This window comes from Humulus lupulus, chromosome 4, assembly GCF_963169125.1.
Source record: "Humulus lupulus chromosome 4, drHumLupu1.1, whole genome shotgun sequence".
Lineage (NCBI taxonomy): Eukaryota > Viridiplantae > Streptophyta > Magnoliopsida > Rosales > Cannabaceae > Humulus > Humulus lupulus.
The window spans coordinates 235,360,979-235,380,806 of NC_084796.1; the positions used below are offsets into that span (position 1 = coordinate 235,360,979).

The following is a 19,828-nucleotide window of genomic DNA, read 5'->3' on the forward strand; positions in this document are numbered from 1 at the left end:
TAGCAATCACAGCACGACCTACCAGCATGCCTCAAAGGCATCGATCAAGAGGAAGATCAAGAAAAACCCCAGACCACCCTCGATGACCTAGAGGAAATCTGTCCAGATGACGCTGACCCATCTAAAACAGTGCTGGTAAGTACCAAACTTCTTGAAAAAGAAAAACAGACCCTAGTCCGCTTTCTCAAAACCAGAGTTGGAACCTTCGCCTGGTCTCCACACGACATACCTGGGATAGACTCCTCTGTCATGAGTCACAGCCTCAATATATCGAATAGCTTCCCACCTGTCAAGCAGAGGCAGAGGAGGTTCGCTCCTGAAGTCAACCAGGTCATCCAAGAAGAGGTACAACAACTTCTGAGCATAGGAGCAATTGAAGAATGTCTATATCCCAGTTGGCTAGCCAACCCTGTGGTGGTCCCAAAGAAAAACGAGAAAAAGAGAGTGTGCATAGACCACACCAACCTAAATAAAGCATGTCCCAAGGATAGCTACCCTCTACCAAAGATTGATTAGATGATAGATGCCACGAAAGGTTTTGAAAGAATGAGCTTCCTCGATGCCTACTCTGGATACAATCAGATCCCAATGAAATCAGAAGATCAGATCCATACAACTTTCGTAACAGAAGGTGGATTGTACTGTTACAAAGTAGCCCTTCGGGCTAAAGAATGCAGAAGCAACGTACCAGAGCCTGATGCACAAGCTATTTTCCTCATTGCTTGGGAGAAACATGGAGGTATATATCGATGACATGGTCGTCAAATCTCAACAAAGTTCTTCACATGTGGACGATTTAACCAAATGCTTCGACATCCTCGACACTTATAAAATGAAACTGAACCCTTCTAAGTGTGCCTTTGAGGTGTCCTCTGGACAGTTCTTAGGATATGTCGTCAGTCAGAGGAGCATCGAGGCCAACCCAACCCAGATTGCATCACTCTTAGAGGTCAAAGAACCTAGAACCATCCGAGACATCTAGGCTCTAACAAGAAAAATTGTAGCATTAAGCTAGTTCATATCACGCATGTCCGATCGTTGCCAGCCCTTCCTGCAATGCATAAAGAAATCCACCAACACCACCTGGGGAACAGAATAGAACAAAGCGCTAGAAGAGTTGAAAGCTTATATGAGCTCTCCTCCTATACTGAGTTCTTCTGTCGCCAACGAAGATCTATTCTTGTACCTATCTATCTCACACTATGCCGTGAGTTATGTGCTCTTTATAGAAGACGCTAGTCGACAGAGGCCAGTGTTCTACTACAGCAAGATGCTACTAGACGTTGAAACCTGCTACAACATGGTGGAAAAATTGGCACTCGCACTCATCACAGCGAAGAAGAAGCTACGACAATATTTTGAAAGCCACACCATCATTGTATATATGGATTATCCATTGAAGCAAGTGTTGAATAAACCCGATCTCTCTGGTAGATTATCCAAGTGGGCAATTGAACTCAGGACGTATGATATACGATTCTTGCCACGAAAAGAAAAAAAAGGTCAAGTACTTGCTGACTTCCTAGTCGAAATACAATCCTTTACCCCAGATACCTTGCTTGAACTGCAGGAATCAAAAGCTGAGTGGGTATGGACAATGCATACGGACGGGGCATCCAATTCACAAGGAGCCAGTATCGGCGTCATATTAGAAGCTCCCTCCGGGTTAAAAATTAAGGAAGCCATTCGTTTAGAACAATTTGTAACAAATAACGAAGCTGAATATGAGGCTCTGATTTATGGCTTAGAGCCAGCACGAGACATAGGCATTAGACGTTTGAACGTCAGAGGAGATTCATAGCTCATGATAGAACAAGTGGCCAGAAATTTCGATACCAAGGCACCCCATCTGGCTAGCCTATTACAAAAAGTAACTGACTTACGGTCACATTGCCACCAGTTTGAACTCGTACAAGTACCGAGGGAACAAAATCAGAAGGCTGATGCCTTCGCCAAATTAGCCTCTGCAGGGGAATGCACCCAAAGAACCACCATATCCACAAGCCAATCACCCAAAGTTCTGGAAGTTTTCTCAACCTCATCAGAGCCTGAGTGTTGGATGGATCCAATCATTCGATATTTGTCTACGTCTGAACTGCCCGCTCATCCGAAAGATGCAAAGCTTCTTCGCCTTCGAGCACAACGCTATTCCATAATCCGTGGATCGCTATACCGTAAATCCTTTGATGGCCCCTATCTACGGTGTTTGCGTCCATCAGAAGCTAAAAGTTGTTAGAAGAGATACACGAGGGAGCATGTGGAAATCACATTGGGGGTCGAAGTTTGGCACACAAAGCACTTACAACAGGGTACTACTGGCCATATATGATGACAGAAGCACGTGACTATGCCAAAAAATGTGACAAATGCCAGCGATTTGCACCCACCATCCATCAACCCGCTCAAACTTTACACTCAATCATTGCACCTTGGCCTTTTGCAAAGTGGGGTATGGACATGGTAGGTGAACTGCCTAAAGCTGTTGGAGGAAAACGGTATGCTCTGGTAGTCACCGATTACTTCACCAAGTGGGTTGTGGCAGAAGCATATGTCACGGTCCGCAAAACAGACACCACAAACTTCATATGGAAGCAAATCATCTGTCAGTTTGGGATACCATGGGAGATAGTCGTTGACAATAGAACCTCGTTCCAAAACGCCAAAGTACAGGAGCTGTGTGACACATACAAGATAAAACTGAGTTTTACCTCTAACACCTACCCACAAGGCAATGGCCAAGCAGAAGCTTCCAACAAAGTCATTTTTGCCAACATCAAGAAAAACTTGGAAGACAAAAAAGGAGCATGGGCAGAAGAACTACCGAAGGTGCTATGGGCTTATAGGACAACAAAAAGGTCCTCTACGGGCGAATCTCCCTACGCCATGGTATATGGAACAGAAGCTATCATCCCGACAGAGGTGGGTCTACCTACACTTCGAACAGAGATCGCTTCTGATCAGACCACAAACAACATTCAATTGACGCACAACCTTGACCTTCTGGAAGAGGTGTGAACAATAGCACAATTAAGACGGGAAAATTATCAAAAGGCTGCAGAACGCTACTACAACAAAAGAGTCCACTCATGTATGTTTCAGAAGGGCGATTGGGTTCTGCGCAAGGTCTCTGGCAACAAAAAGAAGCTAGAACCAAACTGGGAAGGGCCTTTTGAAATCATAGAAGTATTAGGCAGAGGGTCTTATACTCTTAAAAATGTACGTAGTGGGAAAATTGTACCTCGTACTTGGAATTCAATGTCTTTAAAACAATATTATTGTTAATAGTTGTACTGTGTAATTCAAAAGTGATGCAACAACTTTCCTTTTTCACATTATTTTGAGTATATTTTACACGCTCAGTTTTTGCTGACGCGATTTTGCACAAGGATTCCTTACTATAACAACACACCGATGACAATCATGTGACAACTATCACTTCACTCGAAAGATGCTATCAAACGTATATTTTAATATATCCTTACCTACCCATATGAGAAGCAACATTATTCACGTGCACTTAAAACCACCTACCACTCTGGCTATAAATAAGTGGCTATCTGAACATTTGTGGTAATTAATTTACCATCTGTTTAAACATCCTACCACAATGCAACATAAACCCTTGATCCCCATACAACCATTTTCCACACCTAAGGGTTTCTTTAGAACAAAGAGGATGTTTACCAGCAAACAAAAAATAGTGCATGGTAAGATACAACATCTCGCTTCACACATAAACCCGACCAGCACAGGGCTGAACCTCAGCAGATCGTGGCATCAAGGCTACTACACGCAGTCTACATACACAGTCCTGTTGCCTCTGCCATTACACTCGGTATTATGCCCGAAAGCATTCTAATCTGACTTGACTAAGCTTACGGGGAGCTAAGGCCAGCCATTTCGCAGTCTAATCTGCCCTGACTATGCGAATTTGGCTGTCCACCCAGGGTACACTACATCAACTACCTTGTCCTCTTACCTTGATAAGAGGAGCTCCCCCCTGCAGTTTACTCTGCCCTGACTACTGCAGCAGAACCATCGGCTGCCACACCTTGGGTTCGACACCAGTATACACTAACTGGTTTGGCAATCCAAGGCTGGGAGGAACTTTTCCCGCAGTCGCACCCACATCCTGTACAACAGGTGCCTCTGTCGGAATAAAAGCCTACTCTAGCAAGCCTTCACACATACTCCTCAGTATGGGTGCACTGGAAAGACGTCTGCTTCATGGTTCTATCTTTCTCAGCTCTACCTCGATGCCCAGCCTCGCATGCTGCCTTCTGCGTTCGAGCTAAACTGCACCGCCCCCTCTGGCAAATGGTAAAGCATCAACCATGTTTTTCCATACACCTAAGGGGCCGATTCCGTTCCAATAAGATACCAACACGTCTCTCTAAACACAAGTAAGTTTAACGCGAAACAATAAGGCAGGCTTTACAAAGTACACAACTCTCATTACTGCAATCCGGTTCAACAGATGTTAAGCACATGCATACCTATACACTCGACTCTCTTAATGATACACGCACGAAAATGATGTACAATTTGTAGATCATGCAATCAGAAGCCCACAGATAATCAAAACTAGCAATTAATCAGAAGATGTTATTTATAAATTATATTACATTCACAATGATTCCAGTTATACATAACATATTTCTCTATATACTATATACAAGTGTTCTCTTGGTAATATCTAATCCCATTCAATACGACGCATATACTCTGCCATCGTACTCTCTAGCTTCGGATGGCCTAATCCATAACACTCACACGATATGTAATGCGGAATACCACTTCTTATTAATTCCTTCAACGCCTAAGTTGAGTATAACCACTGAGGGTTATCGAAAATCCGCCTAAAAAAAGGCACCTTCATCCACTCACGATGTTCACCTGCAACAGAAATATCATCAGCACCAACCAAACACCACAACACTAAGCTAAATCACTCACACAACACTTAACTGGGCATTCTTTCCCACCATCTGTATAGGCTTTTACTGCATCTCACACGCAATGGCCTAAAGGGTCTATGAAGCCTCTTATCTGAATACACCATCTGTCTCTCACCTGCTGCAATACCTTTAATTAAGTACAGTACAGAGAAGAGCACATCTAGACAACCAACGTGAACACAACTCAAGTTATATTGATAATTTGTACAATTACATCTACAATTGTCTACACGTTAACGACCAAAAAGACCAAAGAATGCATATACAAGCATCAATAAAAAACAAAAAACAACAAAACAAAAAAGAAGAGAGAATGTGTCGTTCATTCTATGGCACCTCTTTCGCCAGCTGGTCCGACCTCTGCAACTGGAGTAGGCTCTGTCACCATCCGTTCAGAAGCCTCAGACACATCACCTTCTGCCACTGCTTCCCCACTGGAATTGTAAATCGATCCTAAAGCGTCGCCTTTTAGCTTCAGTTTCTCAAGATGATGTGTTGGGTAGGTGATCTGCAGATCCCCAAGTTCATTCGGATACTCATCGACGTTGTAATCTCCCACTTTCACATCAATGCTCTTACAATACATCTCAAGTTTAGCCTATTTCTCCTCTGGGGTCTGCTTCTTATTAAGTAGTGCTAGATCCAGGTATTTCGCAGTGTCCACCTCAGCCATCCTCACGAACTTCTATTCGGTGATCTCACGATATCGGATGCACTGCCTCATGGCTTCCACTACCGCCTCTTCTGCCTTTTGCAAAATAAATCCATCATGTCATCAACACATGCAACATATTAATCCACCGTCTTGCCAATACACCAATGAATACAATAAGAACACATACATCAGCCATCTCCTTCAATTGTCTCTCGGTTTTTATGACGACCTCCTCTTTTTCCTTCAACCTCTTCTCTAACTAGAGCTCCACCTCCAGCTTTTGCTTCCTGGCATCTGCAACGCCCATTTCCAGCATCTCCGACTTCCATTGCAGCTCTTTCTTTTCTTTCTCCAAAATCTCTTTATTTGTCTGCAACGACACTACATCCTCTTGCAGGTCATTTATCATGTTGTCGAGCTTCTCCATCCGGGCTTCGTGATGAATGCAGACTTGGCTCTTCTCCATCCATTTATTGGTCATCGCTAACAGGCCAGCTTTCAGTTTGTCTCGTTCCACCTCGAGTCCAACAGTACCTACTAGCTTCTCCTCTGTGGCGGCAACCTTCTCTTTAGCCTCTGCCAGCTGCGTTTCTAACTTCTTGATGGCCTCCACAAGCACATTTCGATTTGCTTCAGCCATCTTTCTCCCTGCCCGCTCCTCTTCCAGCTTAACCGCCTACTCCGCCAGCTTAGAGTTGTTCTGCACAGCCGCTGCATACTCCCGTCTCGCAATAGAAGCACATACGTAGCTCTGCAAAACATTAGTTACACTTATCACCAATCACACAAGATACGTATCACATGATACTCACTCTATTCTAAAATAACAAACCATGCTAGTTTTCAACCAACTTACCATCCATATATGGTCTGACACTTGCTGCAGCAAGTCCCCTTGCCCACTCAGCGACCTAATAGCTTCTGCAGGAAGATGAGGTCTACTTATGCAAAGCATCTCCTCCATCACCTCTGTAGACGCAGAAGGTCCATATTCAGGTACATCTCCTGCTCTATCATTTGCTTCTCTCTCTCCTAACGCAGCAATAGAAGCAACGGGGGCAACTGGCTCCCCACCTTCTGCTAGCGTTGACACCATAACACTGTCAGATGTTAACGCGATTGTTCCCACTCCAGAGAGGTATGGCATGGTAGGGCGTACAAGTAACCCATCTCCAACGTCTTCACCCAAGTCACTCGGTAGATACATTGGCGTCTTCATTGCAGAGGACGTTAGTTGCTCCAGAAAAACACTAGGAGACTCAAAACTACTTGTACCCTTCGGGGATACAATGATGACCTCTCCTGGGTGGGAGTCAGAAGCCACAGTTGATGTTGCGAAAACGTGAACACTTAAAATGTGATCACCTGTGACTTCGGTAGTCCCCGATTTTTTACATACGGGGAAAGTCTCAGAAGTGACGGATAGACCCGTGTCAATTGGCTGAGAAGGATTGTTCACGGATTCAAAACCACCTCCGAAAGCATCCTCCAAAAGTCAGTTCTTACGGGAGGCAGAAGTAGGACATCTCCCCTCTGATCCATGCTTACGACCAACATCAGAGCCCCCAGCCAAAGCAGAAGCAGAGGGTAACGCCTCTAACGACTTTACACAGGCGCTGGGAGACTTCGCCTCGACTGATGGATCACCTTGCACACCATCTACAGTCGCCGCCTTTGATGGGTTGGCCAATGTAGAAGATACAGTCGCAACATGCGCAGCTCCTTGTGGACCTGCCTCCAAGGAGGATCCAACTGCAGGCGAAGAAGAAGATGATGTAGGTAAAGAGCCAACGGGGGCAGACCCTCGAGGCTTCTTGCACAATGATAGAGCCTGCCCGGTTGGTAACTTCCCTGGAGTAAGCTTGGGGATCGCTAGAGGAGAACCTCTGGCAGCAGAAGCAGGTCCCCTTGGGATCTGAAGCTTGGACGAAATACACTTCCCATCGTCCGAGTCTTCATCAGAGGACTCCTCTCGCGCGTTCCTCTTCCCTAAGGCATCCTTTGGTAGAGGCACCTGTTGGAGAGGTTGCATCTAAAGAGCGTCAGAAGACGTAGAGGATCGCCCATGTATACGAGAAGATCTGCGTGCCAAAGCAGACTTATCAGGAGACGATTCTGCGGTAGGAGTTGGGCAAGAGCCTTCTCTCTTTTTATTTTCAGGGATCCCTTGGCGCTTGGCACACGCGGAAAAGGTCTCAGAGCACGCCCTTTCATACTCGGTCTTCGATAGCGACAGAGTTGAAGAAGCAGGGGGAGACTTCTTCAAAAATGCTCCCAGCTGCTTCGCATATGTAGCTACAATTTTTCCTAAGGATATGTCGCCCTTCTGCGACCTGACCTGCATGGCCCCATGGTCGATTTGACTCATGAAGCAGAGCCGGGTCATGATTTGCATATAGTAGGGGTTCATCACACCTCTGATGCTAATGGCATTTTCCTTGGACTCGTGCAGAAGCCCCTTCTCTGTCAGCAGGCTCTGTCGCTCAGAACTCATGATAACCTGAGGCCGCGAGAAATCTGATACGGAGAAATAAAATAGTGACACGCAGAGTCAGATTGGCGGACAATCATCCAGACATGATTTAACCACACGAAAAGCATAAAAGAACAAGATAAAAACATGGCTCACCTTTTATGAAACCCTGGCCAAAGGAAAATTTTCTTGAGGCAGAAACTCAGGATACCACGTTCCTCCAATGGCGAAGAAGTACTTATCCCAATTTCAGTGGGAGCTGTCGAAATCAGTAAAGATCGTTCGATCCTTTTTGGGAGAAAGATAGAAAGTCTTCCAGGGTTTACCCTCTATCTCCTTGTTAGTCGACTAAGTGAAGCATGTGTAGATGTCATCCGATTGGATGTCGACATTCCTAAGAGTACCTATCATCTGAGCGCCAACTATGGATTGGATAGTGTTCGGAAGAAATTGAGAAATGTGAGCTCCAGAGTTTGAAATTATTTGCACCAACAAAGCAGGGAGAGGGAAACGAAGCCACTCAATCTGTCTCAGACTCGTAACAATCTCACTGGGCTTCACTACATCCTTGAATCGCCATTCCCGTAATTCAGCGTCTGAGAGCATCCGGACCGTGACATTATCTAGAATGTTGAACGACTTGCGTATGCATTCGTACGCAATCTTGTATCCATCACGATCCATAGGTTCTGGAGATGAACGAGGAGACATGATTGAGATGTTTGTTGTAAGAATAGAAAGGTGATTAACTTTAGGGTTTCTTTCCTCCGAGATCTTCCCTAAAAAGCTAGAGTAAAGTTTGAGAAGTTTGAAATATGAATTATTTGAATTAAACCAGTTAAATGAGAAATGAAATTCCTTAATCGAGTGCTTCACTCGGTAACTGTGTTTGCATTCAATTTCAAGTGGGGAATGTCAAGGGATTATACGATCGTGTACCTGCGGACCGCCTCGATCTATGGGGAATGACGACTTTAGGCAAAATCCTTGGCATTGAAGAGTCGGCCCAAGGTTCGAGTGAATAAGCGTGCTTCATCCGTTCGAAGCTTGGACCGGGGGGCATCTGTTGGGCCCAAGATATTCGACCCAAAGTCCTTTCCTCATTTGCAGTATGATCAAAACTGAGCGTTTTGATCTGCAGAAGCCCCGAAGACAGAAGCTACGGGTTAGAGGCGGTCCGCGCCTCTGACCTCCGCGTATTTAAATTAAAATCATCACATCTTGGGGGGAAATTTAGTTATTTTCCCCCGCCAATCAAGGATCAGTTGAACCAGCTAACCATTTCTCATTTTTTTCCTATAAATAATAGATTCTTATTCAAACAAGGGATCGAGAAATTTTTTTTGACTTAGGCATCAGAGTGTCTTTCTTGCAGGTACCCCCGACGGATCAACGACTGCAAATGCGATCTTCATCATCGGAACAAGATCAGAAACCAATTATTGTCGGCTGATACCTCCAATATAGAAAGACAGAATTGTTGTATCAACATACACATATTTTAAATATCCTTAGATTATAATTATAAATTATTTATTTATAATTACAATGCTAATAACGTGTATTTATTTAATAGATAAGTTATTTATTACCTTGCTTTATTTTTTATTCAAATGTTATATTAAAAATATTTATAACTACTACAGCTTAATTAATCTTTTTTGTAGACTACTTCCTTTGCATCTCTTAAATTGCATGCCTCATCGGATTTCCTTTGTAGATTCACGAAAATAATTTCTTGGAGATCTTTTGGAACCATATATGAAGACGAGAACCACCTATATTTTCATAATGTCTAGAATTTCCTAGGCGTGAACATACTCAACAAATTGATCGTTTAACAATAATCTATCTTGTTATACTAAGAGATCAACCTCGACCACCTTCTTCTTTTCAAGATAAATGAAGAAATATGTTGTTGACGCGGTTCTTCGCCAACAGGTAATTAAGAGAAAGAGAGGAGATGATTAGTGCTAAATATAGAACCGTAACAGATATATGATCTTAGTGAATGAAATAGGTGACTCGAGACACGTTTTTAAGTGGTTCAAATGTTAAAATCCTTCTACTCCACTAGTCAATATTATTGATATATTCTGGGTATTTGGTTACAAAGTATATCTTTCCAGAGACTATTTGTTCCAACCCTTATCAACTCCCAGGGTCTCCATATTTATAGGAGAAGGCACCTGGAAGTTGGTAAGGAGGTCATCCCGTGACCTTCTTATTTGTCATATCAACTCTGTGACATTCATGATTAATTCATAAACCTGACACATAAGTATGGTCAAATCGATAGATAAGGAGACAATGGGCCGCACGGCCCAACCCAGCCGTGGGTGTCTGAACACGCACGTTCCTGCAGCGTGTCCGAGAAGTCATGGAGATATCGGACACGTGATGTCAGATATATGCACGTTTATCTTACGTGTATTGACTTTACAAGGGGTCATGGCCTCCATATCTAGCTCGTACCACGAGCTGTGCATCTGACCCGACCTTCGGCCTTTCGATTCCTTGCTCTAGTCTTGGGACTCTTGGCGAGTTCTTGAGGATTCCTCGAGCTAAGGGGGTACGACCTCAAGACAGGATCTCCGACCTGGGGGATGTTTATGGACTAACCATGATTAGTCCGAAGCTCGGCCTGCTAATCAGCCCGTGGGAAAATCAGGGCGTACACATGCCCTGTCGAGCTTAGAGTCTAATCGAAACTAATAAGCACAGTAACTTGATGAAAAAGTCATTCTTTTTCATAATAATCATTATTATTTGACATTTTTGTCCCTACCTTTTTTTATTCTCTTATTATTTTTGTGCACTATTGACAACTATTTATTCTTAAGGATAATTTGGTAAAATATAATAATGTAATTAGAATATTGAAATCTGTAAGTAGTAGTATTTAAACACAACCGAATAGCAATACTATAATTTGGTCTTTATAAAATTATAAATGAGAGTAGAGAATCAAAATACATAAAGTGAAACGGTATATTCCCTACAATATATAATACAATAGTGTATCAAGCATATCCTTAATATGAACATGTCATCATGTTTATTATTGTTTGTGTTCTCTTATGATGTGTTGCAACTCCAATCACAACCCCATATAATACTCTGAGAGCCAATGTGTTTGGGGTCCATTTAGGGTCTAGTCTCTCTCAAGTCATGACAACTAACGAACATTAAAGAACGAGATTATACCAAAATACATCTAACACTAACACAATAGAATTCTCCATTGCAGAAGGGAACATCACACGCGTTGAGCTCTGCACAAAGAAGAGCCCAAATAAGGACACATGTCAAACACTTGTCAAGATGCCAAAGCGTAGTGCGAATTTAGGGACTGGAATCAATTTTTTATTGTTGGAAATTGTGAATTTATGTTAGCTATATGAGATTGACTTCCACGCCACTGTGGGTCCTCTTATATATATATATTCAAGCCTTAATTATCAGAAATCTACATGTCCCTTCTTCTCCTCCGCCTTAGGAGAGCTTAGCTTAGAACACAACACCCCTCTTACAGCATTATTATTAGGCTTACCCCATTTGGAGTACTATCTCAAGTTTTTGTGCTCTTTTACTTTTTATATCATATATATATAAATATATATATATATATATATATATATTCGTACCCAAGAAATTAAGCTCTAAAACAGAGATTCATCAATGGAGATTTCCTGAGATTATTCTTGCTTATAATTTCTCAGATGTAGATCTGTCTGTCCAAGACTACATTAAAGGGGTTTCTTGGATATATAGTATTTAAACTACCTGGATTAATTGCAAAATTGCCACACTTCAGGTATATTTAAACAACAGTTTTTTTTTTAATTTATGTATAGAAATATTTGTTTGTGTAAATAGTTCTACTATTGGCTTATGAATAAGATTAATTCCATGCAAAGTGCTTACATGAATGATATGCATGTACTAAAAGGGTAAGGGGATTTTTGTTCGTGTCCTTAATTGTTTGTTTTGTTTTGGTTTTTTTAATTGTAGTGAGTCCCCATATAAGTGCTCTTCTAAAAGAAGAAAGATTCTTTTGTGTATGAACTAACCCCCAACCACAAACTATTCCTAATTCGGTTACATATATACGGCTAGTAGTGCAGATATTTTACACATCTCACATCATTATTGCTTTCCTTTGTTTATAGTGTTATTTAGTCGATCCTCCTCCTCATATAAAATTTGATTATAGTTCACGTATTATCATTAATTATTATAATTAGCACGTGAATTTAACTATCTAATAGTAGTCTTCTCAAGTCATGCTAATGTTAATTTGCTTTTCACAAATATTTTATTTAAATATGTTTTAAATAAATGGCAAGTCCCATCAATATATTCAATGGTGCGTTATGAAGTATGGCGTCCCATCTGTCTACTTGTTTGTGAACCCCATCTAAACCAGGGACATATATAATATGAGCTATATATATATAAAACTGAAAAGTACATATGTAATTGAACAGAACCCATTTCGTAGCTTTGAAGATTAGTGGAGCTGTGGCCCCATCAAATAAAATACAGTGAAAATTAACAAGTTCCCATTAAGAATCATGCAAGTACAGTAAAAATCCTTTTTTGATGTATATATAAATTCTTTTCATGCCTTTAACTAGCTATAGGTGTGTCACTTTTTAGCTACCACTGATTTATGTGAAAACCACATTAAGTGTTGTTACATAACGTTGTATAGGGTAGATAGAAGCTAGTTCGAAACATTATTCGCATTTAATCCTGACAAGGGCACTTTGATTTTTCAACCTTTATCAGGAAAAAGATAGCTTTGTGCTGGAAGAGAAGGAAGCTTAGCAAAGTCCCCTCGTACGTGATGTGAAGTGTCCTCTACTTCTACTCAGTTCAATTACAATAGAAGAAAAAAAAATCCATACATATATATGCATGACCTAACTATATATTAAATAATATCTGTAGGTGTTTTCAACTATGGCTTTACAACTTTTTTCACTATCTTCTTAGATTACCAGTTAAGAAGCTTTAAATAACATATCATAATACTTTTACACTTGTCTTCTTGTTCTTCTTCTTTTAGTTATTTATTATTTCTTTCAGGAAAAAAAAATGGTGGGAGTAGCAGAGCCGGAGGAGACGATGTCACAAGGGGAAGTGGAGCCCTCATTACTGCTCCAATCGAATGATCAGCTACAAAAGAGTAATACTCAACACCCCTTTTCTACTCTGGGAAGACAATCCTCAATCTACTCTCTTACCCTCGATGAGTTTCAGCACACTCTGTGTGAAAGTGGTAAGAATTTTGGGTCCATGAACATGGACGAGTTCCTCACTAGTATCTGGACTGCCGAGGAAAACCAAGCCAATAACACTAACACCACTACTCAACATCACACTAACAACAGTGATAATAATAATCATAGTAGTAGTTATAACAATGGCCACGGCGGCGGCGCAGCCGCTGCAGCCGAGCTACTATCCCTCAGCGAAGTCACCGCCGATGAAGTTGGCTTAGCCTCGCAGCCGAGTCTCACCCGCCAAGGCTCGCTCACTCTCCCCTCGCCGCTGTGTCGGAAGACGGTGGAGGAGGTTTGGTCGGAAATACACAACAAAGGTCGACACCAAGACGATCAACAGAAGCAACGTAAAAGCACCAGTGCCACCACCAGGACTCCTAATCCTCATATTAGTGTTGGTGATGGTGCACGGAATTCCGAGTTCACCCCTCGTCAGCCGACTTTCGGAGAGATGACTCTGGAGGATTTTCTCGTCAAAGCAGGGGTAGTTCGGGAACCGGCTCCGTTAACGACGGTAGCACCTACGCCAACGCAATCACAGAAGTCACAGCAGTACGGGATGTACCGCAACAACTCTTCCGGAGCAGGGCCAAGTTTTGTCAACAGGGTCGCCGGAACTTCTAACGCAACTGTCGGCGGAGGCGGTGGTGGCATTTCGGCTTATCCGAGCACTGTGGCTTTTGGGGACTCGTCGGTTTTTGCAGGGAATGGATCGCGGAACGGGGCGTACACGCAGCCACCGCCGCCTCCGGGTGTTTGTTATGGCGGGAGAGGAGGGAATGGTGGAGGCGGGTATGCTGGGGCGGCGCAGGCGCCTATGGGGTTGGCGGCTCCGATGAGTCCTGTGTCGTCGGATGGAATGTGTGGAAGTCAGGTTGAGAACTCAGGGAATCAGTTTGGTTTAGATATGGGTGGGTTAAGGGGAAGGAAGAGGATTCTGGATGGTCCGGTGGAGAAAGTGGTGGAGAGGCGGCAGAGGAGGATGATTAAGAATCGAGAGTCGGCTGCCAGGTCTAGAGCTAGAAAACAGGTAAGTTTTTTCTTATGGTTTTCTCGTATCATTAACAAATTAATTACTAATAATTAAGTGCTTAAGTTAGTAGATTACATATTCCTAAGCTTAGAGCAAATGTTGCAAATATTCTAAGCTTGGCTTTCAATTATAATATAATGCTTCATTGAGTTGTGTATGAAAAATTGTCCACATATGTTTCGTTACAGTATTTTAGAGAGGTTTGAACAGAGCTTGATCTTAACTTGAGCACATTATTTTATTAAACCAAATAATCAAATAGATATCAATAACTAAAGCCCTGCTAGTTTACTGGGGAGAGTGAGATTTAAGTAAAGAAGTGATGTCAGACATCGATATGGGCAATCCTTGTCATCTGTACTTGTTTTAGTGTTTTTTTAACTTCTCAAGTCTCAATATAGGATAACATGCGTTTGACTGCCGTACAGTGATGATGACTATGTACTTTGAACTCATTTCCAAGTCTAAAGTTATATTTTGATGATGACATTGGTTTTTTTTGGTTAAAAATTTGAGGGCACTAATTTTATTATTGATTATCTATTAAGGATTCATTCCCACTGTTAATATTGCAGGCATACACAGTTGAACTAGAAGCAGAACTGAATCAACTGAGAGAGGAAAATGCTCACCTTAAACAAGCTCTGGTAATAACAACATTAAAACTCAATTTAATTTTAGTCCCTTTCTTCTTCTTCTTCTTCTTCTTCTTCTTCTTCTTCTTCTTCTCTTACTGACAAAAGAATTTTTTGTATACCATTTTTATTTTAAAACAGGAAGAACTCGAGAGAAAGCAAAAACAACAGGTATTGTATTATTAATTAGGAGTGAAAATAATCTTTAGTTATATCATCACCAATAATGCCTGTCCTTATCTCTGGTTCTTGTTTTACACACATAATGTTTCAGTACTTTGACGAAATGAAGCTGAAAGTTCAAACAAGAGTCTCTATAGCCAAGGAAACATTGAGAGTATTCAGAAGGCATTTGAGCTGCCCTTTGTGATTAAAGAAAAGATAGGTACTTTATTTATATGTTACATGATATTTATCTTCTTATACTTAATGAAATCTGAAAGTGATTCCTGATTGAGAGAGTTCTATTTCGATGCAGCGTTTTGAGAAACTGGGGATAGCTCACGTAACCAGAAAAATTCTGACCAAGGCTGATCAAGAGGAAAACGTTAAGTAACCAAGGAAAATGTACTAGTTAGGAATGTTAAAAGGCACTTGAAATTTGATTACAAGGACTACTAGCATGTGTGCTTGATTTTAGGATTAGATAGTTAAGTTTGGGACTTAATTTCTGTCGTCTTGAATAGTTATTAGTACACAATCTTAGTCTAAATTATACTTGTTTGGCATATGTCTTAGGTTTTGCTGTTATTAAATGTATATATATGATGATGAGGTTTTTCAGCTCGATTAATTATTGTTATTATTATGTCATGAATTTTGATTGAACTATACACAACCCTGGTTAATGGTTATAGAGAGAGCCAAATTTGTGAGGCAAGAAACTGTTTACTCTTGTGAACAGAGTAAAAAGGGAGAGTTGAGAAGAAATGTTATTTTTTTTATTTTTTAAAATGACACGGAAGAAAGAGAGCCCGAGAAAATAAAAATACAAGTCTAAACAGTGCTAGAAAGTGTAGAAGTGTCGATATTTCGACTCCAGATAGGCCTTATATACACGTCCGATGGGAATAATTTTGATTCTTGAATTGTCCGGAGGTAATAATTAGGTTTTTTTTTTCTTTTTTAATATCGAACGATTTTTTTATTATTATATAACATTTGTTGGTTTTATATTCTGTTTTAATAAATACTTACAAATAATACTAAATTATATGCTGAATTTTATCAGACATTACAAAATAGAGTTATTATTTTTTGTCTAAGACAATAATATTTTTTATTTTGTTAAAAAAATTAATTATTTTAAATATTTAAAAAAAATTACAATAAAATATTTAAAACATAAAATAATTTTAAGTATATAAAGAGAGGATATTATTGTATTATAAAAATTTAATTTTGACAAAACATAAAGGTATAATTTAGTATTATTTAAATTGTATGGATATAAGTAAGTATTATTTAAACAAAACATAAAAAAGTAAAATAATATCTACTTTTCTTTATTCTACATTTTTTTTAATTTTCTTAATATGGTATTATTTTTATAATTTGTACGCATGAATATTATAAAATAATGTATAATTATACACTTTTTTTTTTCTCTTCACACTTCTTTATAAATATAATCTTTCATAAATTTTAAAATTTGTTTTCGCATATTTTCTAAGAAAAATTAGTACAAAGTTACTCTTATTACCAAGTTAGAAATAAACTACACCTTTATAATTATTTATTGTTTTTTTTAAATTAAGGATTAAAAAAGGATGATATTATTTTGAATTTTCAATTTAAAAAAAATTGGATATCATGTTTTGTAAATTAGTTCAAAATATATAGTCCTTGAATTCAATTTGGGCCAAATTATTTTTGCCCTCGTGTTATTTACAAGGTTGTCAACTTAAGAAATTGTTATACTCTAATTTCAAGACGAATGATTTATCTCGAAATGTAAACTCGAGAAATAATTTGACGAACTTAGATGTATATGGAAATTAGCAACAATATTGCTAATAGGCGATACTACATTTCTTTTCAAAATTGAGGATTAACTCGAAAGATTCAATCACTATGAGAGAGTCAAATTGAAAGGTAAATGACAGTTAGCTTAGACAGAGTAAGTGTCAGCTTGAAGATGATATGTATTGGCTCGAAAGCATGTTTTCAAGACGTTAGGAAGCAATGTTTGAGCGAATAATGCCTATTTTTAAGGAATTGGTTTAGATATTAACATAATCAAACTCATTCTTTGTATTTCAAATTTAAATAAAGATATTTGTATAACTCATTCCTAAACTCATGGAGGAGAGTACCTGTAACCAGGTCTATAAATACCTGGACCCTAGTCAATTATTTTTCATGCACAAATTATTATACTGAAACTCTATGAAAATGCTTTCAGCTTTAACACAGAAATATTAATAAGAGTCACTCGTGAACTAGGTAGATTAAATTACTGAATTACGTAAAAATCCCTTGTGTTCTTCTTTATTCTTTAAGAACAAATTATCTTTCTAATTACTCTTTTAATTTTAGTTGACGAAAAATCGCGTCAATAGTTTGGTGCTTTCATTGAGAGCATTAATCAATTAATATCTACCTCCCTTAAAAATCTTGAACTTCCTTGCACCAACCGAAAACGTCCTTGGATCTAGAAGTGGATGCCCACTCCTGAGAATATCTGAAGAGACCACACCAAGGGCTGAGGAACACCCTCAAAGGGTTGACAAACGACCTTTGAACGACAATCATACTCCAGATGAAAAGAGTGCTTCCACGACTCCCCGAGATCCTATACAAAGCTCACGACCACCTCACTCGGATTACTACGATTCGACAAGATATGTGCCTCTGGTAGAATTGGAAAATAGGTGATTAAGGGAGTAGCTGGTCGAAGCAATGCATGTGAACGGGACGATAGCGAGAATGACTATTGAAACCCAAGAAGCTCCTAGAAGAACCTGGGGGTGACCCCGAGGGAGTGCGACTGCTCGAATGGCCTAATAGAGGGCTCGCTAGGCATAGACAGGGGGAGTTGCATCAAATCTTGGAGTTAACTAGCCGAGGGTTTCATCTCAAAATCCCTCGAGCGTAAACAACAACCATGCTAAGGAAGTCCTTGTAGACACTGAGAATAGCCAATCTACTCAACAAGCAGCTCGGACCAACAACCCAGAACCTGCAAGGCCAACCCAAAATAGTGAAAGACCCCCACCATCTCTAATTAGGCATCCTCCATTGCCAATTAGGCACCTATCACCATCTCGGGACATTTCACATAATGTCCCAGGAGGAAGGCGAGCTAGCATAGGAATACCTCAGAGGCCAGCTCGAAGCGAAAGGAGTGCCAGTGGAGATAGGAATCCTAGACTTGGGTCCAGACAAAGGGATAATCATGAAGTCCCAGTAGGAGCAAACTAGGGGGCAAGACATGTGATGCAGCCCCAACAATTGGGAAGTCACATGTCCAGGTTTCGAGCTACCGGGACCAGGGTACATGTAGACAACCCACCTCGAAACAATGCCCAACAACAACAACAACAACAACAACAACAACATCAAACTGTTTTTTTTTGCTGAGGATAGCTACCAGACTAACAACCAGGATGTAAGTAGGTCAGCAAGTGTGTATAACACCAAGCCTATATAATATGATAACTATTCGAATAATGGTCTTGATCTCCGAGACCATTTAAATCAGCTCCGGGGACAATTTAATCAGTGAAACCTGGACTTAAGCGCACATTTAAATGCCCAGTGAGGAAAGCATATACCATCGGTATATGGGAATAACTATAACCCTATACTGCAACAAGGAGCTAGAGTTCCTTTGAACTATAACTAGCTCCCCAGGGTACATATACCACCTCCCATTGATCCGGTCCAAGAACATATCAATATGCTCAGGGAATAGTTAAGGCTCCTGCAGGAAGAGAAAAATAAAGAGAAGGTTTACGACTCGGACGAGGAGCTTGAACCTTTTGCTCCACATATTTTGAGCACATCGTTCCCCAATGGGTTTAAGATACCTCATGTGGCACCATATGATGGTAGTACTAGCCTAGGAAGCCATTTAAGTACTTTTAACACCGTGATGAGAACGAGTAATGTGGGGTTCGAGCTCAGGTGTATATTGTTCCTAACTACTCTCACTAGGGCAGCAGAAAGATGGTTTGATAAGTTCTGCCGACATGCGATCTCGTCGTGGAAGGAATTGTCTAAAGACTTCAAGAAGCAGTTTCGAGTTGCATGAAGTATCAAGCCCGATGCATTGTCTCTGTTCAACATTAAGCAACAATTAGGGCAATCTCTTAAAAAATTACATTGGGAGATTCAATATTGAAGCTTCTAGAGCCTGTGATGTGGATGACATCACCCACTTAATGCCCATTCGAGCTGGAATCATGCCAGGAAGTGCCCTTTGGGATGATTTGCAGCGAAAACCAGTTCAAACAATAATGGAGTTTACAAAGCGAGCTATGATTTTCATTAACATAGAGGAGGCTAGGTCAGCATTATAGCTGGCACCCCCGACTCCCATAACTACAACAATGAATACAAATCCAGTCATGAGATCAGCAGCTCCAACTGCTGTGCATTCTTCCAATGATAATTCTTCTAAGAGGAAGAGGAATGGGGGAATATCCCTAATACAGAAGGAAGTAAGTAGAAGAAATGAGATAAATATATCTCAATATATATAGTGTGTTCACCAAGCTAACGGAGACTCAGGAGAATATCTTTGTGACAAAGTCCTGTTTAGGCGACTCGAACCTATGCA

The 19,828-nt window shown here is 40.5% G+C and overlaps 1 protein-coding gene across 2 annotated transcripts; it reads left to right on the top strand.

Moving 5' to 3' along the window:
- Positions 1–11,614: 11,614 nt before the first annotated feature.
- On the top strand, positions 11,615–15,858 carry LOC133831342 (protein ABSCISIC ACID-INSENSITIVE 5). Of its 2 annotated transcripts, XM_062261599.1 has the most exons (7): positions 11,615–11,903; positions 12,881–12,931; positions 13,181–14,407; positions 14,986–15,057; positions 15,187–15,216; positions 15,320–15,430; positions 15,524–15,858. In XM_062261599.1, the coding sequence occupies exons 3-6, from the start codon at positions 13,190–13,192 to the stop codon at positions 15,413–15,415; spliced, it is 1,416 nt and encodes a 471-aa protein (XP_062117583.1). In that variant the 5' UTR covers positions 11,615–11,903; positions 12,881–12,931; positions 13,181–13,189; the 3' UTR covers positions 15,416–15,430; positions 15,524–15,858. The 2 variants fall into 2 exon arrangements, with proteins under 2 accessions (XP_062117583.1, XP_062117584.1); XM_062261600.1 differs by lacking the exons at positions 11,615–11,903; positions 12,881–12,931 and adding an exon at positions 12,945–13,094.
- Positions 15,859–19,828: the final 3,970 nt, after the last annotated feature.

Coding starts and splice junctions, on each gene's coding strand:
- LOC133831342 (XM_062261599.1), top strand. CDS start 13,190: ATGGTGGGAGTAGCAGAGCCGGAGGAGACGATGTCACAAGGGGAAGTG. Junction 14,408..14,985: donor GGTCTAGAGCTAGAAAACAG/GTAAGTTTTTTC, acceptor TTAATATTGCAG/GCATACACAGTTGAACTAGA. Junction 15,217..15,319: donor AGAGAAAGCAAAAACAACAG/GTATTGTATTAT, acceptor ATAATGTTTCAG/TACTTTGACGAAATGAAGCT.